A 26,942-nucleotide genomic window follows, 5' to 3' on the forward strand; every position below is an offset into this window, starting at 1 on the left:
GCTTTCTGCTTTCCCCAAACTAGGTTCTGGGATGCCTGCTGGCCCTCAGTTTTGCTATTTAGAAGAGAATGAGGAGGCAGCAGAGGGGCATTTTCTTCACCCGCTACGTTGTTCCAGCACAGCAGATGGGACTTTGTCCTTCAGCAAAGCAACCTCAGATCCTGCTTTCAGTCACAAAATGGTGGCTAAGATGGGAAATAGCAAATACCACATAAATACAATTACCATAAAAATATAATTTGAGAGGTTTATATTAAAATCTCTTTATGCCAAGAGTTTTTTGTAGGTACAGGCATGCTGATATCCTACAACTATCCAGTAGCTCTAGGGCATTCTCTATACAGAATAGCAACAGCTATTCTCTGAAGGCAAAGCACTCCTAGCGTGTATACAGCATATGCCAGCAAAATTCCACTTATGCCAGCAAAATTCTGCTTTTGCCAACATAACTTGCTCCAGATCATCCAAAATGAAGCTCTAAGCTTCATTTCTAAGCGGGAAAAAGAGCTATACTCATGACATCCCTGCACGTACACTTTCATCAATGTAGCCCCATCAGTCATGTGTTCATACACTGGATTGACGCTGAAAAGCTGCCAAGGAATAGTGTAGAACTAGCGCCAGTTTCTGGAGCTCACAATTTCCAATGCTTACAGATTTCAATCTTTGTTAATATCACGTCGCCTCCTGCTTCTAATAAAACATGAGAAAAATATCTAAACAATCCTCTAGTATTTGTTATGTATGTATTTATTTAGATACTTTTTTCAGTGCAGATATGGCTTCTGTTACAGTCAACAACATTTCAAAATCACTTTAAAAATCTGCTGGGTAAACAACAGCCTAAAATGAAAGTGCTGACATGCAGCTGCCCAAATGAAAATTCTGTAACAAACTTACATGTAATCCTATCTATATTTGAAAGTTCTGTATTTAGATTATGGCGTTTGATGCCCTATTTTTTCTGCTGAGTTTCATTTAGCATTGCATTCTTCCTGCTAGATACCACTTCAGATGACCGTATACACATCCTGATCCCCTTAAATGCTTTCGAGCAGAAACCGCTGTTCAGAAACTCATAACATTACATTTCATGCCCTTGCCCTTTCCCTCACTTTGCAGATGCAGAGGAATAGGCTACACTACACCAGTAATCTCATTTACTACTATCAGCTTGCCACCTTAACCCAGTTTGCAGAAAGCTGTCATTATCCTCCATCTCACAAACTTCATACATTTCCGCAGAAAAAAAATACTTTTCTGAGCCGTTACAATGCCACAAAAAAAGAAGAGATAGTAAATGCTTATTAATAAATGTCAACAACGAAATTTCTCCCCAACACTACAGTGCTAGTAGCTAAGGTGTTACTGCTATTGATTTGTAATCACCACTCTAGAACAATCAAGAATACTGAGCATGAAGCAAGAGCAGATTTTTTTTTTTTTTCCATTGGACCAGAAAAGGAAACCTTGCAAAACAAATTTAATTTGGGTAGAAGAGTGACAATTAACATGCAATCCAGCGCTAAGCTTCCTGACAGCTTAGGACCAAAGGTCAGCTTGCATTTTTTCACATTTACAATTCAATATTTCTAATTGTTTTTATCCATGCCCGCTGACTATTCTCAAAAGGTGAAACCGCAATAGTCCTCTGCTTCAGAAACTTGCCATTGCTCAGCTGCTTCTTCCATAAATTACTAACATAATCAGAGATACTAAATCACAAAACTACAGCTGTTGAAAACTTGCAATGTGAAGACATTTCTAAAGAAAAACACTGGACCTCTTCTTCTAGCAAAACCAAGGCAAACCCCAAATGCTGGACAATATTCCCATGGTATTCCACTAACAGCAAGCTTCTGCTTAAAATGAAGCTGTTCTTCACGAAAAAAGTTGTAGTACCAGGACAAATACTGTTTCAGGTTTGACAGAGCATAGAACAGAAATGTGTACAAGCCTCAGAGCTTTGCTCCAGGAGGTTGCAAGACACTGCAGACCGCAGCGTGTCTGGAGCCGTGGAAGGTGGAAGTGGGACCTGTTTGCTCCTTTCAAAAGATATATGGGAAGCACCACAGATAATTCAACAGCACGCCAGTTTACCTGGTTAGAAAGTCTTTTCCCCTAATAACACTCGCAGAAGTTACAAGTTTGCAGCCAACCATTCTCCAGCACCTGGGACTGCTATTTCACTGTTCAGGCTAAATGCATTAAAAGTTATTTCAAGCTTCTTCCTTCACTGTTTTGATTCTTTTCTTCCTATGGCTTCTGACAGTGACAGTAAAAGACAGTCCTTCACAAAATGATAGACCACTGAAATATTGAAACTTTTTATCTTTTTTACGATTATCATTTATACAGTTATTTTCCAGGATTCTAAGAAACATCTACTGGGATAGCTTCAGGTATCTTCGCAATAAAACACAAACAACACCTTCAGTAAAGGAAATTACCCAGTATGAATACAGAATGGAGATTCAAAATGGAATTCCCCACACAGCTACTTTAGTGTGACAGTTAAAGACGGCGCCATTTCTCCAGAAAAAGTGACAGGACAACTTGGTTACCGAAGCGGTTGGACGTGCTTTCCACTTGGTAGCGGACACGGTAGGTGATGGTCTTTCCCCATCCAGTGTTTAGGAAGGGGCTTCCTAGGTATTAAAAAGCCTCATGCATTCCAAAATAACCTTGATTTACAAACATCTTCAGGTACAGTTCGCCTGTTGCCCTTATCCTTATTGTGTTCTTCTTTCCCAATTATTAGACATTCATATCCTGAGCTTGTGGAGAGGAACTGAAGTACAAAAAAACAGACTACCACGTCCTCTATGTGCAGAAAGTAGAAAAGAAATATGCTTTCCAATGTTAGCAAAAATAGTTCACACCCTCTTCTCCAAAGTTTTAGGAAGGCTTTGTCACTTCACATTTTAACTTCACTAGCACCACTTGCCCCTTTTGACACATGCCATGACTGGAGTGAAAACTTCTCTGTCTGCTAATGGACTGCACGAAACAATGTGTCTGGCAAAGAACACCCCTTCCTCTTTCACCCTCCTTTCACTAATTCAACCCATTTACTTTATATTTAGATTACTGGCAACATAAGCATTAAACATATACATATATGCACACCCAGACCTGGAAGCAACAGCCTGGCAGCCCGCCAGCTCCCATACTTTTGCTCCCTCTGCCTTAACGAGGGAAGGTATCCGCACCACACCAAGGATACTTGAAATGACACCATGGCCAGGAGACTCTCCATCCCCACGGGCAGTATCTAAGCTCACAACGTGGCAACCAGCATTTCTTTACGTATACCTCGCTGTTTTTAAGAACTGCTTCCTAATCAGAAAAGTGGCCACAGAAGGTGGGCAACTGGGGGCAAGCAACAAGAGGTAGCCAGCTCCCCTCTGCTCAGCACAGCTCTCCTCCACCAGGCCCCACGTCCCAGCCATGCTGACAGAAGCGAGGGGACCTGCCTGTCCCCCAAACCCGCCGGGCACCGGGTGCTTCAGCCCAGCTCCGTGCTCCCCTGCCTGCTCTGCCCCGGGCAGGGCCGGGAAATCCCCGTACCCACGAGGGGGCAAATACCCACACTGGCTGTGTGCGGAGGGTCCCCATGGCACCAGCGGCAGACGACACCCCCGCCCCCCGGGCAGCGGGGCGAGTCTCCGTACCCCGAGGGCACTTGAAGGGAGGGGCAGGACTCCCCCACCCCCCAAGCCCTGCCACCACCCGGAGCCCCCCCGTCTCCCCGCCCCGTCGGGGCACCGCCCCCTCCCGCCCCCCGCGGCGGCGGAGCCCGCAGCGCGCCGCCCCCCCCCCGTCCCCTCCCCCGCCCTCCCCTCCCGCCCTGCCGGCGTTACCTGGGCGTTGGAGCCGAGCTCGGGCGGCCGGCGGGCGCCCACCAGCTTGGCCGTGGTCTGCAGGTTGATGGGGGCGCTCTGCGGGGGCTCCACGCCCGCCGCGCTGCAGCCCAGCCCGCCGTTGAGGTGCGCCGTCACCATCGCGATGGGAGCCTTGGCCGGCAGGACGGAGATGGCCAGGCTCTGCCCGGGGCTGCCGCTGGGGCTCCCGCCGCCGCCGCCGCCGCCGCCGCCGCCGCCGCCGCCGCCGCCGCCGGGTGCCTTGAGGAGCGCCGGGACGCCGCCGGGCTTGGCGCTGCCGCTGGCGCCGCTGCCCACCAGCACGGCCGCGGGGCAGCTCCGCACCGCCAGCTTCTGCCGGGGGAGAGAAGGGGAGACAGAAGGGGCATCGTCACCCGCCGGGCTGCAGCCGGACCCCCTGAACCAGCCCCACCCCGCCCGGAGCCCCCGACCCCCCGCCCGGCCGCCCCGCTCGCCCGCCCGCCCGCGGCTGGAGCCCCCTGGCCGGGCTCGGCCCCCGGCAGCGCGGATCGGGGTTTATTTCCATTTCTTCTACGGTTTTCTTCTTGGAAGGACAGGCGGGCGGGCAGGGGGAGGCTGGGCTTCCCCGGCTCGCTGGGGAACTCGCGCTTTCACCTGGGGTTTTCAAAGTCTCTTTTTTTTTTTTTTTTTTTTTTTTTCCCCTTTGGTGTCTGTTTATGCCCGGAGCTAACGATCCTGGTATAGGTCTAGATAATACTGCAGCTTTCAATCGTAATAAAAGGCTTAAATAATGTTATTTTCAACTTTCTGTTCCATTACTCTGAAACCCCATTACACGTGCTCGCCTCACCCCAGCGCTGGCTTACTTACCATGTTCTTTCACCCTTACTCGGGAGTCGGGTTTTTGTTTTCCCGTTAACTTCACCCCCCACCCCCACCCCCAACTATTTTTCCAGTGGTTTGTTTTTGTTTGGGTCCGTGTCCCCACCCCGTGCTAACTCCTCTCCATAGCACCCATTTCAACTCGGGCTTCTCTGTTTTTTCTTACCAGTTGTACTTTTAAATAGCTATGGAGTGGCTGTTCTCTCATCCCTAGTAGGAATACATTGATTATGATCTTGTTATAGTATCTCTTAAAAGGCTTGTATTTGAGATTTCTAGAGGCACTATGAAGTTGCCGTGTGGTAAATGCCAGTGCCTGTGTAAAATGCTTACTTTTGAAAAGAAAAAAACTTTTATAAAGTTGTTGCACTTCAAAATAATCGCAGAAGCTGTTCTTATTAATGCCCTTTAGACGGGCTAGGTATATGTAGAAAAAAACATGCTGGTTCAAGCCTCTTGATACTTTGAAGTATTAAACATCTCATTTTTACAAGAGTTGACATCAAAGGTACTTAATCCTGCAAAGACTTCTGCCCATGTTTAACATTATTTGCTGACCAGTCCTGTCAGCTTCTCTGCGATCACATCTAACACGCAGCCTTTCAGGAAACTTCACCACCTGTCTAAGTCTGCTGCTGTACTATTACAGTCATCAAGAGTTTTGTTATCAACTTTGCTTCCTTAAAATACAGTGTGTATATATATGTGTGTGTGTTTGCGCGCGCGTGTGTGTATAGATAAGAAGTCACAGACATTCCGAGTTCTTTCCAGAATCAAGGCTGAAAATTTTACTTCTGGACATAAAGTAGAAGCCTTGTAGTATAAAACTAACTGACTTTTAAGAAAATACCTTCCTTCTCACCTTTAAAGCCATTATACACTTCAAGGCTGTAAAGGCTAATTGTCCAATATGTCTGCTCCAGGAGCTGTAGGTTTTGTGTTTATACCATATAGCAAGCATGCGCTTCATCAGCAATACCTGCTTCACGTTTTAGTATAAAGAAATTACTTTTTAATGTCAGCATTATTCTAGTAATCGTGACTTCATGTAAATTGTTTTAAGCTTTGTTCATTGTTGCCTTTACTTTTCATTCTCCATTATCCTAACAGTCAACCCAAGGAAGCAGTGGCAATATTTTCCTTAAACTATGCTGTTGCGTGTCATAGGTGTTTTGAAGAGGACAGAACTTTTCTTTCGGTACAGAAACACACCTGTCTCTTACTTTAAAAGTACTCAAGTGAAAGGCAAGAAGCTCAGGTGCGTTTTATGTCGGTGGGAAAAGTTGCTTACGACAAAATCCTATAAAACTACTATTTCTCTGTTTTATTGCAGTGCAGTTTTCCGCGGGTGTTCCTTGTACTGGTATGTTGCTACAGATGCAAAATGACTGCATGCAGGAGAGCTGAACACTACCTCTCCCCAACTCTGCTGAAAATGTCCTTGCACAGAGGCTCATTAACCTGTACGGTCACTCAAAGCTTTCAAATTAAGAGTTCAGCTTCGTGGTTGTATTTTTGTTTTGATTTCTGTCATGTGAAAAATTCTAAAAGCTCACAGACTATCAGAAAATGCTGCCCTTGGTTACAGTGCTATAAATCCATTACCTATCTGGAGTCAGTCTGGAGTGCAGTCCCAGCTCTGCTGCAGACAACCAGAGGTTTGCTGCTGACCTCAGTAGTGCCAGGGTTTCTTTTTTTGTGAAACTAAGAGCATTTGGTATCCCTGATAGGTGACTGTATTAATGAAGTGTCTCTTAGTGTTTGTCCTCAGACATGTGAACATTTGGATTACTGAATGAAAAACTTCTCACAGAAATACTTGGTGTTACTGTACTGATTTCATATTTTCACTTAAATAAATTCCTAATAGGTAATATCCTTGTGGTATTAGTACAGCTTTACTTTTGTCTCAGGCAGTTCAGCAACAGAAAACATCCAAGCGAACAAAACTCCATGATCCTGAAAGATCTAGTCTTTGGTAACTCAGTGGAAAATGCAAGTAAATAAGTAGGAGTAGATTATGACTTTCCTGATCAAATTCAATAGGAAGTAATTGCTTTTTATCTTGTTCCAAAGGAGGAATTTGCACCAAAAAGTAAGAAAGCAGAAATTCTGCAAACAATAAAATTCACTACTCAAGCTACCGTCCATCCCATTTCCACTGTTCTCCCTATATGCATTAACAGTGAGTCAGTTTTGTGTGTCTTTGCATGTGAGGTGTGCTAGTATTTTCCTAATAAACTGACAAATCTGTCTATTCATGTGTATGTGACAAAAAAAACTTACGGAAATAAGGGTTACTGCTTGTTTCAGTCTAAGTTGATATAACTTTTAAATGCTTGTGAAATTGAATATTTATGTCCTAATGGAAAACTTGTATTTTAATTTAGGGTTTGGGGCTTTTCTAAGTACATACAGGGAAGAAATTGTGTCCCTGTGATAGGCTTGCAAGGACCAATCGACCTGTGCCAGTCACCTCCCCAGGGAACAACGCTGTGCTAAATTTATTTAAATAACTGCAAATTTTAGAAACGAAATATGGAAGCATATCAAAGGATCAGGTGCTCAAGATTAGCTTCCAAAAGGGAGTTACAGAAAAGTCATCTGTTTGGGGAAAAGCAGCGACAGTATCTCTTCTGTGTCTCGTTTATTAAATTTCTGAAAACGTGCCTACCAAAACTTCAAAAATACCCGTTAATCAGATTACGTTAGTTAGGAGATGAACTATTATGTGGTTTTCCTTTGTAACAACCATTTGTGTTTTATACCCCTGTGAAGACGTTGATAAAGGAGTGTTGGCAGAAGCAAAGATTATGATATGAGAGATTAAAAAAATCCTCAACAAAACCTACATCCGCTGTGTTCTATTTCTGCCAGATTAATTAAAAGAATAGTCTTGGTTTTTAAAAAGAGAAAAATCTGCATTTTGAGAATCAGGCAGCATAACATATTCTCTGATACTTCTGGAATGATGAATAATAAGAAACTAAGCAAGCCTTGGACACTGGAGCTGAAAACGTGCTGATATAATGGAAGAGCCAAAAGAGGAAAAAAAAGGAAAAAAAATATTGGCTTTAAATGCTGGAAAGCAGGTCGCTGCTTCTCATCCACAGCGTACCAGTCCTCACAATACACCAATTTTGAAGCAGTGCCTTTTCAATAGCAACACAACTTTCATTTTCACTGCAGGATGCCACAGGCAAACCCGAGTTTGAAATATGTATGCCAGTCACATGCAAACACACTACAATGTGCTGGAAAGCTGCCGCTTGTTTATGATTTCCCATCTTGTATGTGGCACGGTCTCAACTATTCGGAGCACAGCTAATATTTTTTCCATATGTATCAAAATAACTCTGGCCTTTCTATTTATTTGTATACGTAAGCCCTCTCCCCAGCCCCTCCTTTCTATCGAGGTCTGTGCTCTAAAGGTTTGCAGGTGAGAAGGCAACCAGGCAATAGTTTTAGCCTCCCCTACTAGCAGTTACTCAAACGCTACTTCTCCCATCACGTACCACAAATCATTGTTTAGTGAATAAAGAAATGGAAAGGGCGGCGGGAGAAAGGATTTGAAGGCAGCTGTGCCGTTGTGATACACACACCGAGCAACACGGCACACATACGCGCATAACACGTGCGCGCACACGCCGGCCAGACTCGGCACCGCCAGCATCACTTTTAGCACAAGGTTTCGGTTCCATCATTTTCACTCTGCTGCAGCTTACATCACTTCTTCAAATCCTTACTGATCTGATGTCAACTTTACTTCACACCTACGACTCAAATAAGAATATGGTCGTATTCCACAGCAGAGGAATACTCAGCTACTGGCTGCTCTTCTCCACGGCAGTGATTTAAAATAGACGCATGCCTCTCAACAAACCTTCACGTTTTCCTAGTAAAATACGAGACCTGTTTAAGAAGGACCTAAAATTCACTGTCCGTCACATTTATATTTTAACACCTACATGCTGTAGATAGAGACTTCAGTCCATTAATCTTTCTAGAACGATGCTCTCCTGACAAAGCAGTTTCACTGGGAAAAACTGCAAATTGCCTTCAGAGCAATATCAATTCTTTCCCTTAGTGGCCCCATGGCTAAGAGAAAATATTTGGCATAACCCTGAGAGTTTATTTAGCTTGCAGGAGACTGACAATCCACTTTCAAACCAAAACGATGGCTTGTCAATTAATAATTTAGCATTTGGTGCTAATCTAAGGCCCTGCATGCAAAACAGCTGAACAGCCTTCTCCAGCAATAAGGGCCACGACCTCTGTTCATTTACTCAATTGTCACAATATAATTCCCTTGAACAATGGAATATTTGATATTCAAAAGGGTGACAACACACAAATGCATCGCAGACAGGCCACCAGCTATGACACTTTAGTATAGTGTCTTAGGATTTTGGTACAATCCTATGAATTTCCATGTATTTCTCACGTTTCCAAGTTGCTGCTCACACACACGGCTGATCCTGCCTGATCTGCGCCTTAAGTCATGAACTCACCACCTGCATAACTTTATACACTGAACAGAAATGAGTGGGGCTTTGCCTGGACATATATGTATGTGCGCATCTATGGGCAGCCACAGGAGTTTGGTGGATCTTTATGAGGGCAAAAGGCACCATAGTCTGTATTTTATCCCCGGACTCCCATAAAAGATGCTTCCCTTTGCATACAACTCTTGGGCAGCAGGTTGCCTCTGCCCAAAGAGAAGACATTAAAACGTATTCTCGTACAACCAAGGATGAAGACCCTCGCATGGAAAAGTTTTATGCACTGATCCTGAAACGCTTTATTTCGATGTAACGGTGTTCAAGACGTGCAATCGAGGAGGAGGAGGAGCGGTTTTAAGGAAGGCTGGCGCAGTTCCTCCTGCCAATCTCTTGGTAAATGACCTGTCAGTTTGATGCAAGAGCTCTCCCTGCGACGCCCAAGCTGGGGCGGGGGGAAGGGATGGGGAGAAAGGAGGGGAGGGAGGAGAAATTGCTCGACAGAAGTATTTTTAATGACCCCCAGGGAGCGGTCACTGCGGCGCGGGATGATGTGCGGTACCCGGGGGCCGGGAGCCTTCCTCCTCCTCCTCCTCCTCCCGGCCCGCGGTGCGCGGAGCTGCCCGGAGACCCCCTCGGCTGCAAAACCCTGTGTGTCGTCGTCGTCCCCCCGCCCTCTCCTAAAGGAAGCCCCCAAAAGCGCAGTTACTAAACGAGGAGGTAGTGACTGCCCGCCTAGGTGGGACTCGGGTGTTAGTTTTTCTCGGGAAGATTAAAAAAAAAATCTGAAGAAAATCTGTGACTCGATCGAAACAGCCTTTCCAGGCGTGGACTTCCAGCCGATGGAGGCTGAGTGTGAAACACGGGCAGGGAGGTTTACGTGTGCTGAAGTACAATCTCAGCATTATTATTTTTTTAAAGGCTTCTTTTGTCTGTTGGTTTCTTCTTTTTCTTTCTTTTGCTTTCTTCCTTTCTTTTTTTTTTTTTTTTTTTTTTGCCAACTTCCTGCCTGCCAGTCATTAGAAGTAAGGATGTATTCCTTTCTCTCGATCAGATCTCAGTTAATTAGCCATCGCTGCAGCAGGCTCAAGGATTTAAATTCAAAGTGAAACTCATTCTAATCAAAACTGCAGCAAACTGCGGGTTTTGTTTGACTTTAACCTGAAAGTCAGTTATTGTACCACTGATGTACATACCACATTACCAGCTGAGTGCTTTCAGCATCCCTCTATCAGTGTGAAATATTTAATCGGCACAAGGATCCAAACAGCACAGCAGAGGGGAATCTAGTGTGTGCATTAATTTACTTTCAGTTGAAAAGCAGTAAAGCAGGTCAGAAACATATAACCTCCTCCCTTCCCCACCCCCCCCCCTTTCCCCTCCCAAACAAATACACAGCACATCAGAAGAGTTTTGGTGGCGGGGGAGGGAATGAAATCCACCCTGTATGAATCCAGATTGGAGAGTCAGACAATAAATTAGTCGTTCCTGCCAAAGAATGACAAACGCTGCCTGGAACAGAAGAGGGGAACAAGCCCTCCCTCTAAACAAAACCCCTAAAGTCCCCTCTCAAATTAATTACATGGGTAATTGTTTGTTTTTTAATCTTTGACTCTTTTTGAGCTAGAAAGATGGCTGAATGATTACACCTTCTGTGTATGACATTAATTAGAAAGAAAGCAAATGCCAGGAAATAATGAAACAGTCTTTCTATTAAGGTGCAATGGCTTTGGATTTTCTGACCAGCCATGTTCTCCAGGAAAGGCTTCCATTAATAATATTGGTATTAAAAACCTGGTTTAGAAGCATTCCCAAGCTCTTCTACACATCAGCAATTTTATATATTCCAGAAGCTTATTCCAGCATGCAAAAGCTAAACTTTTTCCGCTACCAAATCTACCCTTGTATTTCTCACTTATTCTCTGAAGACAATCAAGGTCCTTATCTCCTCGATATCGTAACAAGAATATTGACGTGCAATTTTCTTTCACAAGGGATCATTTACAATGTGAACGTTACGTGAACAAACTTGAACAATCCTGCAAGCAAAACCATCGCGCGGAAATGCAACAATGGGCAACGATTTAAGTTGCACCAAAAAACCCCACCCGGGCTCATCCATCTGATGTGGCCGAAACTCTCAGCATGGCGGCTTTCCAGGACAGGGCAGCAATGAAGAATTAGCAGATTTATGTAAAGAGGGAATTTTCTGAACTGGTAAATACCCTAATAATGGTAACAGTGGGCTTAGAAAAGCACATATTCACTCAAGTGCAATTAGCCTTTAATTTCTGAAACCATTAAACAGCTTGCTGACTGAAAAAACCAACGTGTTTTCAACTGTATTGCTAACTGGCAATCCGCTCATCAAAGCTCGGAATTATCTGCTTAGTGACTCGTAAACAGCACTTTTTAACTAACAAGGAGTAGGGGGGAAAGAGGACAATATTTAATGAGAAAAGTCAGATTCATATTATGGAACATTCTGGAAGTGCCTGTGCATCTTGAAGGAGAGGAGGAGGGGGAGCTAGGGTTTTTTTTTTTAATAACCTCACAAATAATCCCTCCTCCTTTCTCTCTCTCAAACCATGTCAATGATCAAGGAAATGAGAACAAGGCGCTTGATTCACAGCTGACTCTCTCTTCTTGTTACATCAGATCAAGAAGGAGCAGTCTAACAGGGGGGGCGATTTCTGCAGGGGAAACAAACATACAAGCTGGCATTTTGTCTCCTACTCCCATTAATTAGCCCGCTTTTCTGTCAGAAACAGAGCTTTTAAAACTTGCAGCGGAGGTACACATGTGCCCACTTGCACATACACTGCATAGATGCATCCAGAAAATTAAATCTGATGCATGTGAGATAAACCCCTCCCCAAAAAATCTTCAAGGAAAGACTGGTTGGTTTCCAATTTTATGTGATGGACGAATCTCTATTCTTTCCCTTAATTCCAGGAAAAGCTGCATAGTAAACTGCTAACAGTAAGATGCAGCCTGCGCTAAAGCCCCTGCTCATGACAGCCTTTGGATAGGGTGCATTGTGCTCTGGATCAGGTCTGTAGCGGCGAGAGTGCCGCTCAGTTTACACAGCTATGAAATGCTTCTTTTAAACCCAAACTTACAACAAAGGAAAACTTTGGCCTGATCTCATTTCGACTAAACCAGAAAGCATACAGGCAACCTCTTGGCAGGTCAGAGGAGGGTTTAAAAGGCTCCCCACTGTGTAACATGGGTTCTCCCCTAGCCCCAAAGCTGGAGTCCTACTTGCCATTAGCTACTCAAAATTTACATCCCTTTGCTGCTGCCAACTGGAGTTTCCCATGATTTGCCATGTCCAGTGCATTCAAGAGGACCCCATTCATCTGGCTTATTTAACGTTAAAAACCAGAAACAACTCTCCACAAACAAACACACAAGAAAACCAAAACCCAAGTGTACACCACATAAACACTAATGTGCTTCTAATTTAAGTTTTGAAAAAACAAAGGCAGAGTGATTAAAGGCCAGGAGCATGCAGCTCAGCATATGGAGCCACAGTAAGTGCCCTAGAACAAGTTGAATGTTTCCATTGTGTGAAAGACTCATTCATTATAGCTACAAGATGCAGTGCAGACATTTGCATTTTTAGAGGGGCATCTTGTCATTTTTAGGTAAATCATGGGATCCAAACCCTTTCTAAAGGGCACCAAAGCTCACAGTTCTTGATATCCTGCCTCCCTTTGTTTCAGTACTCTGCCTCACTATTTTCCTCTGCATGAATGTCATTAAAGTTTGCATCCTAGTATGTCTCCAGACCAAGATGTGAACTCAGGGGCTTCTCGTTTTTGCTTAAAAATGCGCTGCTTCCTATGATCAAGCAAGGCAAAAAGAGATGCAATTGCATGCAATCAGAAAAATAAACAGTAAATTGGAGTAATTTATTGTATCCAGTTTCAAAGCTGCTGCCTCCTGATTCATATTCCCTCCCCCTATTCTCCTCCCACCAGCCCCCCCACTTCAGACCTCATAATAATTTCTTTGATTTCTCCCTCCTTCACCACAGCTTAAAATCAAATTTGGAAATGCACATCTTCCTTGGTGTGGCAGAAAGAACTAGCAATACAATAAACTAAGCCAAATCCTTCCTTTTTTTTTCCCCCCTCTTTTTCCCAGATAACACAGAATCCTCCTGAAATGAACAAATGTAACTGTGAACAGATACAGACTTCCCATGGGATCAAACCATCAGTTCCTCAGTATACATATAAAGAAGAATGAAGTTAAATGGTTGCATTTCCCCCAGGGGAAGGCAGAGCTTCAGTTGTGAAGTGTTCCCATCAGAAATTCTGGATAGGTTGCAACAAAAAAAAATTCCCTGCCTCCTCTCCAGACCTCATATAGACGTTTCCCCAGCAATTCTACATATGCACATTTCTTCTGCACGAGCTTTTAGTATTACTGTGTTAGTCTGGAGTGATTACTGTTTTCCAACAGCAGGCATATTTGCATGGTAGTCATGAAACTGCTCGGAGCAACCTTTCAATTTTCCAGCACTCCAAAGTATAGCTTTGGTGAAAGCAAACAAAGCAGAAGGGGAAATAAAGAGCCCAAACTGAACGCCTACGTCTAGGCACCTCAGCCCAAAGCCAGGCTCTTGTGCCCACGTGGACAACTGCCAACTGGCAAAGGAGCAGCAGCAGCCAGAGGCAAAGTCACCCTGTGCTCATGTACCCTGAACCCAGGTGACCTCGCTCATTTTTGCAAGTGAATGTTGGTACATGAATGAAACCGAACTCTAGATTTTGTCGAAAAACCTGAAGAGAGTGCTTAGTTCTGAGGACAGAAGAGGAAAGCAATATTATGAACAGGTTTTTTTGCAAAACCCATCAGCTATTAGCATGCCTTACTAATGAAAAACCCATATGGCTTGGCAGCACAGTGAGTAGTGTCCTTCCACCCCAGCCTCTGGGTGGACCTATGTCTACTTCTGGTTAAACTCATCAGACCTAAAATGTAATCGGAGGTGTCTTCTAAGATTTAGATAAATCCCTTTGCCTCAGTTTCCCAACTCGATAACATGTCTTCCTCGCAAAGGTATTGTGAAAATTAACCGGCTAGCAGCTATTAAATGATATTTGTTTGTTATTAAAGGCAAGTTAAGTCATATGATCTCTTCTTAATCCAACAGGATTATGGCTGTCAATCAAAGGTAGCGTGCTATCACACTGTTTATCTAATCTTGCCTGCTGATGTTTTCTAATGTCCTCCAAAGGAACCCTTGTGGAGATGAAGACGAGGCTTCACAGCTCTAAGTATTTTTCTGGGTCTGCGTGTGCGGGCCTGGCCACATTTTGAACTTAGTGGAGAGCACAAAGTTAATTACATGTATTTTCCTTTCCACAAGTTGCATAAAAAGCAATCTCTATATCCAGAAAGGTAGCAAAGATGCCAGAGCCAGAGATGACAACCACACAACTGATACCTAGACCTCTAAAAAGAGGTGCTACAAGTCTGAATAAGAAAGGCATTCAAGGAAGCTGGAAGGAATGGGAGAGGAGACACACAGGGGGCCAAATTTCTCACAATACCATTCTTGGAGCTCTGCTTCTCAAAGGACAGAAAAGGGTTGAAGTGGCAAGCCTCTGAGAGATTTTCCTCCTGCATCATAAGATAAAACTATTCATTTAAATTATGCAATGAGAGTGATGAACGATTGTGCAGGTGCTTTGAAGAAGTAAATTAGAAGGATGAGTTGACAATGGACTTCCTACTTTCTAATACACCTTAATATACAGAGGATGACAGTCTCTGTTCGTCCCCAGGATCCTCACATCATTCATAGAAACCCCTTTGACCTGGTGAAACCCCTCCAGAGGCAGCAGCTCTGAGCACACCTGTGAAGCTGCAGGGGCTAAAACTGAGGCCAGAGAGACAAACTCATATGACATATCAAGTCAGAGCTGGAAACTGAACCTTAGTGTTGCAACTGCAAAACTTTAGCCATCAAGACGGCACCCTCACTCCTCACTTCATCTTTCCTTCAGTTGCACCCCTTCATTTGCCATGCGCCCTATCCAAAACATAAATTTGAAAAGTCAAGCCACCCTGTTTATCCAACCTTATGGTTGAATGTACAGGCAGGGTGGCTGCCACAGCATGTAAGGCAGTAACAGCAGGGAGTGTTTTTTTCTTTTTTTTCTGTCTTTCAAGAAGTGGGTGTTCAAAAAGGAAGATTATCAAACAACAGATTATCAAAAACACAAGATAATTTTCAAAACCTGGCTGAATTAATCCCACCTGATCAAATATCACCCCTTATAGAAGTAGGGGGTACTGGAAATTAGGAACTCCGAGCCCTCTGTCATGCGCTCAGACAGCTATGCAATCCTCTACTTTTTTATGGGGGACATATAATGGCCTAGCTCCTCTAGGGAGATGGGTGGTTTAGACAGATAAAAAAAAAATTAACCTCCCCTCCCTAATCTTCCCCAGTCTGACAAAGAATGTTGTGTGAGTACATACATGTCAAAAATCAAAAGCAAACTTTCACAGTTTGAGAATCACAAGTAATACCACTTGACTAGATACAGATAATTGATCAGTCATAATAAGAGGGGGATACAGCATGTAATATTTTCCTTTTAATGAGACTTCAGAGAATGCATGAAAAAACTATTTAGAATGACTGAACTGTACAAATACATTAGCAGATGTTGAAAATATTGAGTAAATTTAAGAAACAAGGGAATGATATGCTTTCACTCTAACTTAATGGAAATGCAAATGATAAGATAATGCTTAAAGGGAAAGAAAGGTATACAGCAGCAGTGTTGGGAAAGAATATTTAAAAGAGACAAAGGAGCTGCTAATGAAGGACTGTCTAGATCCTGGGATGAAACTAAGACCCTCACAACCATTATTCCAGAGGCCAAAGAGAGAGTAACGAGCAATAAATAATGCAGATCATGCCAATGGCAGTAAATAAAATGGAACATTGAAGAGAGAATGAGAAAGAACAGACCGGGCCCACTTCAAAACAACAATAGGAGAGAAACACAATGGCTAAGGAGAAAGCAAGGACACACTACAAAGTAAGTCTGGCATTGCCTTCACACCTGAAGATGGAGATGATTATATAACGCACAGAGAAAATGAAAATTATCTGCAAAATTTATACGCTAGTCTGCAGTTGTGAGTGCCCGAACTAGTTTCTAAACTACTCCCATGAACAGCGACACGAGAAAGACAGACATTTTGTATGTTGATTTTCTTGCTACGGTAGTGGAAGGCACTTAGGTACTTCAGCCATGAGAGCGACATATGGAGCTGCACGTAGTGACACAGATCTGTGTGTATACTTAGAAAGGATTCAAGGGCACAAAAGAAAGGCGAGAAGAGAGAAGCTTTAGCAAACTTTTTCACAACTTTGTTACATTTAAGGATCAGAATAAACAACATCCTCTTGGCCTTATTTCCTATTGTGTGCTATGGAGTACAAAACATCATAGCCACTTAATACAAACTCTCCCTCAATCAGTCACTCAGATCCTTTCCCTGGAACATTTATCACAGCCGATAGCTTTTCTTCCGATAAAAGCCATTTTGCAAAGAAGCTGAACACAAAAATGACAGGCTGGTCAGTAAAAACTGATGCTGTGGCTCTCCAGTTCTGCAGCACACCCTATTTTTTTGCATTTCCATTTGGGCTAGCTTTTTCTTCTGCAAGAGTGGAACACATTACATCTCTTCAGAGCAGGAGGCAAGGATTAGGACACAGCCATGGAGCTCTGTGGCAGGTTTGTGCAGCAGCCCCTAGAGATCTGAGTTCAAATATGGGTCAAGCCATAAGTGGGAAAGAAAAAGGATGTCCTTGTTCCAGTTCCTGTGTTCCAAAATTGTCTGGGGTGTAACCCCCACCCTGGAATAAGATAGGGTTGCAGTTGTGTGAACTGCAAAGGCATGATGTAGGAAAAGAATAGGGCAAATAAGGGGCAAAACGATGCTTTCCTCATTCCAGTGGATTCCCACTGAGCAGGAGGTAAGGATGTTACCATTCAATGTGGAAGAAGTAGCTCTCTCTACAGCTTCTCTATCGATACTGTGACTGCATCCAGCCCTGTATCTTTTTATTCCTGCTTTCATCCCTGCTTTTATTCCTTTTTTTTTTTTTTCCTGAAGAACCAAAGCCTTTAAAAGAAACTGTGGAAAATAAAATAAAGCCTAATAATGATGGCCTTCTCCAGGGGGTGAGGGGAACAGGCCACGTTTTACCAAGTATTGTACACCAATATAAATTCACAGTGCTTCCAAAGGAAGCCATCTCCTGGTCTCTTGATCCTCCTCCTGTGCCATCCCGACCTATGTGACTGCACTAGCATTCAGGTAGCAGTGCAATAAACCAGTAGCTCTACTAATTAAAGCTAACCTGCCAAAGAAAAAAAAAAAATCTAATTTTTAACGCAGATCAGTTACCCACCTCAGTTCACACCCTACCTGCAGAAACAACTGCGCCAACACGGCAGGAGGAGGCAGTGGGGAGGAAGAGTGAAGCAGGAGGGAAAAGCACCCTTCCAGAAGAGGCAGAGTGTTTGGGCAGCTATGAGCATAGGATTGGCAACTTCACAATGAATTGTGAGGAATACGGGAAACATAAAAGAAGGGATTGAAGAATAAAAGAAACAGAACACATGTAAGAGCCCGTTAGGACAATGCACCTTCGCCGAAGGAACCAAGTAGAAAGCCGCCATGCCTTTCACCGCCAGGCCACCAAGTTGTAGTAATACTACTTCCAGTAGTAATGACTGGCCACTTTCTTCGGCTGGGTGTTCAGCAGCCTGTGTGGAAACAGTCCTGTTTCCAGCAGACCGCTGCCTACAACATAACCAATGATAATATGTGGACTCAGCAGAGAGGCTAAAGACTGCACGGACACAGTGAGTAAATTACCCTCTCAACCCCCAGAGGATTATTGGTCTCTGACAAGTCATTGAGATCTAAAATTTGACCTGTTTTAAAGCATTTATAGCTTGCCAGGGAATACGTTCTTTATTCTCAACAGCCATTTCAAGGAAAATTAATCTATTGATTATAAAAATTATTATATTGTTATATTTAATAATTCTAATAACAATTTCTACCTACAACCTTTACCAAAAAGGTTTATGCGCAGCTAGTTCACACCTCAGCTCAATATATGCTAACATATACACTAACATCCCCATGTAGACACGTCTACCTACAAGACACTAGCCTGAGTTTTACGCTGACATGAAAAATAAAAAATAAGCCATAAGAGGAGGAGCCATCACAAAACCAACTCAACAAAAATGATTAAAAATAATCATTCAAATGCAAAGGGAGAGAGCAAACAAGAAACAGAACATTAAAGGAATGGTATTCAAAACTTAGGATTTTTTTTACAGCGTTCTTTTCAGGAACCAAAAGCAAGATATGCTGGGATGCAGTGCTGTGCTACGCTAAAGGCAAATGCATTTGATTTTTTAACTAAAAGTTTCAGGAAGAAGTAAGTACAGCATCAGAGATGTTTTCTTTATGTGAAGGTGGACAAAGAGGCAAGAGACAAAGACTGCTGAATTCAGCAGTAGTTAAATCTATAAATGGGAAAAACAATCTGTAAATGGAAACTTTTCCAAGCTGGAAAGAAAGTGAAGCCCCTAAGTGTTTTAGCAGTGAGCATGACTGAATTTCCTGCTATTTATTATATCAGTATAATCCATTAACATCACTGCACTTAAGGGCTTATCAGCATTTCCATTCTAAAACTCAACATGATAGAAGTTTATTAGTTGATTACTTATCTGGGGAGGGTGCGGATGAACGGAAGATGGCACATATGTTGAAACAGGGCACATATGTTCTCAGCTGAGAGATTTGTGCTGTTTTTTTTTAAATGTGCTTTAAGACATGTGAGCAATTTCCTAAGAGAGTTTGCCAGTTAACGTACAGTCTGTGAGTATAATAGAGCTTGCAGTGCCACCCATGCAGAAGCTGCAGAAAAAAAGGGCAAATCCAGTCCAGAATGACTCGAGTACAGGGGGAAATAAAACCAGGCTTTTCATCCTGACAAACATGGCTTCACAGCAGCCAGTCCACTCTTTGTGGTGTTTCAAGAGCAGCTCTAGGTCTGAGGAAAAGAAAAAAACCCAACTGTTTTGGACTGGCACATGTATATGTACAGACTAGCCTCTCTGGTCGCACAAAGGGGAGATGGGGTGCCCAGTCGCAGAGCAAGACAGCTATTGGGTCAAGGAGATGAAAACAGGGCCTCCGATTTTGTGATACCTATCTTCTAGGATTTATGCCTCTGCAGTTCCCTCTTCACAGAACTTAGTAACTGCGGATTTAAAACTGGCATGCCTCCAGCTCAGGGCACTGCTGGACTACAGTGTCAGAAGAAACTTCTACTTTAGTTTATGTGCTCACTGAGCTTTATTCTTCTCTCCTACAGCAGACTAACACCTATCAACTTCGGCAGAATTAGTCTTGGTTTAAACTGGCATAAGAGCAGAAAGAAATCAAATTGAATGTATTTAAATGAGTCTGCTACTTTCTCTCTGGTCACTATTTTCATAAAGGGTAATTACAAGCAAGGCAGACTGGCTCAGTGAGACTCTCTCCACTGCCTATTTTGAGAACTAGCTCAAACATGGAGTAAAGCATAAGGCTCCTCAGTCGCCCCGTGAGGACCCTACAGGCCCCGCTGTGAGTTGATAGACCCACACCCTCTCTGGGAACATCCTACTAGTGCCTTTACGTGGAAAGAGACAAGCACCTCGGAGGGAAAATCACCCCACCTGACAGGTGAACTCTCCTCTGAGGAGGTCTGTCTCTCTCCACTGACACTGGGCACGTGGGCTTCTAATTTAATCATCCCTATTAGGTGATGAAGGTTGGAGAATTCAAGCCCAGAAAACTAAACAGTGCAATGTTTGGTCATGCAAACGCACTGTTCTTTATCTTGGGATATGTGTTTGTATAAAATTGGGGTATCTCAGTGGGGAGTGAGCTGCAGGAATTCTGTTCCCAAACCACAAATCAGACTCACCTTGCCTTAGTCCAGGCCTTTATGCATTAGACTTTGAACATCTCCTGATGTTCAGAGAAAATTCCTGAATAGCTGATGTTAGCATTTAGTTTGGCTTCAAACATGTTAAGAATTAGTCTAAATGACAAAAACAGGAGAATTTGTGTATTGATCTCAAGGACAGGCAATTTAGGTATAGATATCTCTCATTCAGGTGTTCAGGACCCAGACTGATGTAGTCAAGATGGTGCATAACTTGCCATCTCACAAAATGTCCTGCCATCTGTGGATCTGCTGTCACCATGCACTTGCAGCAATAATCTCCCTGACACATGGGTGGGCTGCTGACTAGCCAGCGTTCCCCAAGGAGGGGACAACATTGCCTGTGAAGCTTGGTAGCCTCACCTTCCCCCTTTCTGAGAGTGCCTGTTAGTTGTTCCTGCTTTTAAATTAAAGGCGAAAAGCAAAACAGCTCCTAAGACATGTTCCCCTTGGTGCACAGGCAACGTGCATACGCCTTTTTGGCACAGCCTTGCACGGGAGTCCTCCAACCTTGGAAAATTCTGGCTTTCCTTGAGAGCCTGCAATGTAATATGAGAACAATTTTGGTTAGGAGGTAGGTTGATATAGTTACGGTTGCTCATGCTGAGCAATGAAGCTTGGGTGTGACCTTATCAACAAGGATTTTTACAGCTATGCGGGAGACAGAGCAAAATGATCCGGACAAACTCAGTGTCCTGGCAAAGAGCACAAGAACAAGCAGAAGTTGGCTCATGGCAACAAAAATCCGCCCTCACATCATCGTGACTAAACTATAATTAGATACCTCCATTTTTTTTAATCACTCATGATTCTTTTTAAGGGTTGGCAATATGAAAGTAGATTTCTTACAATTCTACACAGAAATATTGTTAAAGTGACTTTTAAACCCTTTTCATGCTGAAGTAAAAAAAAAATACAATGCCTAGTTCCTTTCAACTGACCAATAACTAATAGGACAGGTGCTGTGGGCTTTGGGCCTTGTACAGTAAGAAAAGGTAAATGAGTTTTAGGACAATTACTCTGCATTGCGTTATATTAAAGTATCAAGAGGCATGTGACTGCTGGACCACAAGCAACCATGGTAAATACACTGTTTATGAAAAAGAGAAGCCCTTCAAGGGCAATAACAAACTTTTCAGAGTCATCTGCAGGCATGGGAATGCATTGCCTGCCACCACACCTGACTTCCAACACTGGAGACAACAGGAAGCTATAAAAGTATTTTTATTTCTTGCTGTTTCCTAGCATGTGGGCAAGAATGAATGAGGGCTGCACACCTTCATTAGCACCTTGAGGAACAGTTGTCCCTGAAAAGCGGTCACATTTACCTTGGAGATTGGCACAAGCACTCCAAAACTGTTCCATTTTTCTTGGGACAAGCTCCAATGAAAGATCATTTGCAATGACTGCTAGAGGAAGCCTGTCAGATCTGTAGGACATTTCTTATTTGCTAATTGTCCATCAGCACCTCAAGCCACAGGGTGTGAGTCAGGTTCCAGCCCAAATCTGCTTAACTAGGCATGCACAGTAATGCATATCTACCAGAAAATCTGTTGAAGGGACAAAAGCCCCACACCAAAAGGTTTGGCGTGCAGGTACACATCAAAACTCCTTTGGATCACCGCTGGTTTCCGTCTCACGGGCTATCACATCCTGCTGGTTACTACAGAGTGGTCTGGACATGACTATATACACAGCTAAATGTTTTAGGGCAACTTTAGGATTATTTAACTGATCACATAGCACCAACTGGAAAACCTAACTCAGGAATTCCTGCATGAAGCTTACAGTATCTTCCCAGAAGCCATTCTGAAACCAAAGTTAAACCTCAATTTAAGGATTTCAAGTAATAGCACCTACTGCTTTCCTAGGTTAATGACTTTCACTCTTAAAAATCCTCAACTTATTTCCAGCTTTAGCTTCTAGCCACTTACGCCTTTTTCCCAGCTACAGAGAATAGCTGCCTGCTAACTCAGGTGTTCCTTTCCTGTAAGACGGGTGATGATTCCAGTTTTCTCCATGAGGACACTCATACCCACAGAAAGCACTGCAGTTGGGGTAGAAGGTAAGGGAGAACTTATGTCTGAGGCCAAATCAGCTTGTCTTATTCTTGGGAAAGGCAGTGCTCGCTCTACTGATCCCTGAAGCCAGCTCAATACTAGGGCAAAAATGAACAGGGCCAGGCAACCCCCCAGCAAGTTGTATTTTACCTTCAGAGTTTTGCGCACTGAAGCCAAATTCTCTTGATTCAGGTCAGGTAATTTTCCCAGGAGACAGTTGCCTCACATAAAATTAACCCATTATATTAACTAATAGTGTATAAATAAAACCCATTTCAGTTACACTAAATCTATATTCAATGGACATTTATTCGTAATAAAGAGCTGAGTCAGAGGGAAGCTCGCCTGTGGCACTGCGATAAACTTTCAGTAAGATGCATTGCTCTTTGGTAAAATAGCTTTGCAAACTCTTTTGTCACTGGTTTTGCTTTTAAACCTACTAAAGTAATAATAACTAGGAGCAAATTAAAAGAATATAAGCATATCAACCAGGTACCTGTAACATGCACAATCTGCAGACTTTGAAGGTTCAGCAGTACTCTTACAGAGCGATGCTGGAACTAAATGAATTCCCATCTGAGCAAAGACCAACTACTACTACTACTACTACTACTACTACTAGTAGTAGTAGTAGTAGTGTAGTAGTAGTAGTAGTAGTAAAGCTGAAGTGAAGAAAACCCAACACATTGCCATTCATAGATTCTCAGGCTACAAAGGATGATCCAGTTCACCTAGTCTGACGTCTCATGTAACACCACCATAGCACTCAACCAATTAGGGACTAATAACTTATTTTCAGGTAAAGCTTGACCTTCCAGAGAAGGCATCCTGCCTTGATATGAGGCTCTCATGAAATCGTAAATCCTCTATTTCCTTTGGTTATCCCTTCAAACAGTTACATCTCCCCAGCTCTCCCTTAAAGCCTTCAGCCAGGTTTCTGACTTGAATTGCTCAGGAGTTTTACCTGCAGTTGTTGCTAGGTTTGCTAGGGCTACTGGGCCTCTAGTATGGCCAGAATTTCTAATGGTTGCCTTGTTGCTCTAGGATTTCTGTATTTGAATCAGACTTAGGGAGCCAAAGCAGGCTGAGTGCAGGAGCATGTGGTATTCATGTGCAATGCAGCATGCAATCCAGCCTTTCGCCTAGCTCTCAGCCATTCGCATTCTGGCAACATCCCTCTTTTAAGTCCCCAAATACCCCCAGCCCAACAAAGAACAAATGCCAGCTTCTGTGAAGCTACAGCAGAGAGAAAATGGTAGCTGAAAAACCGCAAAAGGCCAACTTCAAAGTTGTTGAATTTGGTGCCTGGGCTTTGAAAAACCCGTCATTTGGGAGGAAGGGTGGGAGGCTGCTCTTTCCCCCTCCTTTCCATTAAACGGCTCTTCAGAACTTGGGAGAGCTACTGCTCTCATTATGCATTCCTCCTTCTGGAAATAAATACTTGTGTGGGTTGTCACATTAGTCAGTAGATAGATGTCAAAAACAAATTACAGCCTGGCATGGAGCCAAATGCGTGTGTGTGTGTGCGTGTGTGTGTGTGTGTGTGTGTGTGTGTGTGTGTGTGTGTGTGTGTGTGTTTTATAATGGAGTATCTGCTATTAAGAAGGTGGTTAGTTCCGCATGTCAGAGGGCGGAGCCTTTTCCAGGAGCATAAGTCTTATAATGAGGGACTTTCTAAAGAAGGAACAGAGAATCACGATCTTGTTTCATTCCTTTCCCCGCAAGGAGATATTACACAAACTCCCCATATGGCTCATCATTACACAGAGAAATCCTGCTCCTTCAATGCTTCTTCCAGCTCTGTGAAGTCAAAAACAAGCTAAGCAGTCCCACAGCTCACTTCAGCCTTTAAATAAGCTGAGGCTCTCCAGAGGGATGGGAGCCAAAAACTTATTTGTCCTTTCAAGGTCCAGAGAATATCTCCCCCACCCCCCCACCTGCTCATTTTACAGGTTTAAATCAGTTCTGGTGTCAGTTATGATGCCCCAATCAAAATCTTTTTCAAAATAACAAGGTTCAAAAAACATACCCAGCATCCAACCCTCACTCTGAAGCACTGTTTTTTTTAAGTGTGAGAGATCAGCATCCTGGATTATTACCAAACTGGTCCTCTGTGAATAAGTTGAGCCATACTGCACATTCCTGCCCCCATGTTTTACATGTGTGTAGATATGAGCCAGGGAAGGTATTCAACAAAAAGTCAAAACCTGCACTAACCTTGATAAACAGAGGCTTTGAGAACCTAAAGGCAAAGGAGACTAGTTCCATAATTAGACTATCTGATGAGAATATTTCAGTGAATAAACTGAGTTATTTCAGTTATTCCTGGAGCAGTTTGAAGGTCAGCTGTTGTTATGACATGCCTTCCCACTGCTGTGCTATCGTAACTCTGGAACCATAGTGGAAACTTGAGTGCAGGGTCTACAGTTGTATTGTTCCTTACTAGAGAGAGATGAGAAAGAAACTCATAGCCTTCCTTCTAGTTTAGCAGATACCATGTCTCTAATCTAAAAATACCTTTACACACTGCAGTGTTAAGACTGCACATTATTTTTAGTAGAACACCACCGGTACATCACTGTTCAAATATTTCTGAACCAGATCACTAGCAGTGAATGTAAACGAACAAAATTTAAAACAAAACAACAAACTTAATATCATTTCATTTAATATCGACAAAACTCCCATATTTAAATATTGTAACTCCAACTAATCACAGAAGCAATTTAAAAATACAAGACTTGAAAAGTAATAAATTATAAGGCCTTTTTTCCTCCCTCTAATAATTCATTCTATAGGAATGGTGTTGCCAAACTTACAGAAGTAATGACTAGAAATGCAATTAGTTATACAAATGAAAGCGCAAAATTTATGCAGTCACATGATTCCAACACTGAGGGATTTAAAAATAAAATAAAGTATTGTGTGACACACAATATCCCTGCCACCGTTGGCAGTGCTTCATTTGTATGCTAAATACTCAAACTGGACAATAAAACTAGATTTTCCAGCAGCATTTCACCTTATGATGCTGTTCAAAACTTGTATTTCAGTCCTTACTTATTCTTCATGAATCACAGGCTTTTCAAGCTTTCAGACTTCACCCTTCTAATATTTGCGTATCAAAACGGACCAGGATTTCAATTACTGTAAGCAGTGACAGGGCACAAATGTTTCTCTGAATCATCGGTAACCACATGCACTTTTCAAGGATCATGCACAAGGATTCTGGAGTAGGCATGGCTTATAAATGTGAATATTTAGGGGAATTAAGTAAACTGAAGCCTATTTTGCACCCTCTAAGGATCAATACTCATAGGGTACTCACGGTTTTAGAGACTATGCCTAGCAATATTTGTCAGATTATGACATCTCGGCAAGGACAACATGTCCTGGATTCACACAGAGATTTTGAATTCCAAAGTCCTAAGTGCTTTTGTGACTCTGGGCCCAAGTTTTCTTATAGTGCTTAATGGATAAAATTACCTGTTAGTGCTATTATGGAATACTAATATTATGGGATAAACCCCCTCCCCCCCAAAACCTCAGGTTGAGTCACTTCTTTGCTCTAAGGCACCAACAGAGCATTGCAATATTTGTCTTACCAGCAACTCAGAGTAACATAGAGTATGTTTACTTGTGGGTTGTTTGTTTGTTTGAACAAAACTGCAACAATAAAAGAAAATATGGGCAGTAATGACCTTTTGTTTACAGAGATATAATATTGCCAGATTTTATGTTTTACAGAGTTTTGCTAGCTGCAGCAAAGCTCAGAAAGAATACAAAACAGTTTTAAAAGCTTCTCTCCATAAAAACAACAAAAAAACCCCTAGCTAACATCCACAGCAGGGAACTTGGAACCACCAGGTAAGAAAGTATTTGGTTTGTTACTGTTCTTTTATTTTTCAACTCTCAGAACAACTAACTCCTACAGCCCATTACTAGCACAAGCATATACAAAAGCACGTTTAATAAGTGCCCTTGGCTGCATCCATGTAGGTCTTTCTGTCTTAATGATTGGTTTCTAATGAAATAATTTAAGTCACTGGGCTGTCTCACAATGTATTTCACACATAAATGCAAATCACAGAGGAAATACGAGCACTGTCTTTCAGTGAACTGCAAGTCACTGTACAGTCTCCTGGGTTTTTGGTGGGTTTTGTTTTTCTTTTTACAAGAGCAGTTAATTATGACTGCTTACAGTGCACTTGTAATGATCTTCAGGCTCTCTCTTTTCTCCTCACTATAGCCATTTTAAAGGCTCTGGTCTAAATTCATCAATAGGCTTAAATTATGTGAGTATACTGGTGACTTTCAGCAAGGACTAGGCCTGCAGGAGTCTTTTTCCAGGTGGCACTGCTTTCAGCCACTGGGGACAACTGTGGGGACTGAAGTGCTCCCATGTCTGAACACCAGATAAGATTTGGGGATCCGGAATACAGTGAATCAGATTACACCTCTCTCAATCTCATATTTGAAAAGGTATCTGGATGCCAGAATCAGGGTGGAGAAGTGAATGCCGTACTATATCTGGTTTAATAATACTCTGAGGTCTACATTTTCCCTCTCATCATTGTATGCATCAAAAATA

The 26,942-nt window shown here is 42.8% G+C and overlaps 1 protein-coding gene across 2 annotated transcripts in view; it reads right to left on the bottom strand.

Moving 5' to 3' along the window:
- Nucleotides 1-26,942, bottom strand: part of PHF21B (PHD finger protein 21B) — a 168,186-nt gene that overhangs the window by 61,877 nt on the left and 79,367 nt on the right. For both annotated transcript variants that reach the window (XM_064461217.1, XM_064461207.1), the window contains exon 4: nucleotides 3,864-4,217. In XM_064461217.1, coding sequence (XP_064317287.1) covers nucleotides 3,864-4,217 — 354 coding nt within the window. The remainder of the gene's footprint in view (nucleotides 1-3,863; nucleotides 4,218-26,942) is intronic.

This window comes from Phalacrocorax carbo, chromosome 1, assembly GCF_963921805.1.
Source record: "Phalacrocorax carbo chromosome 1, bPhaCar2.1, whole genome shotgun sequence".
NCBI lineage: Eukaryota > Metazoa > Chordata > Aves > Suliformes > Phalacrocoracidae > Phalacrocorax > Phalacrocorax carbo.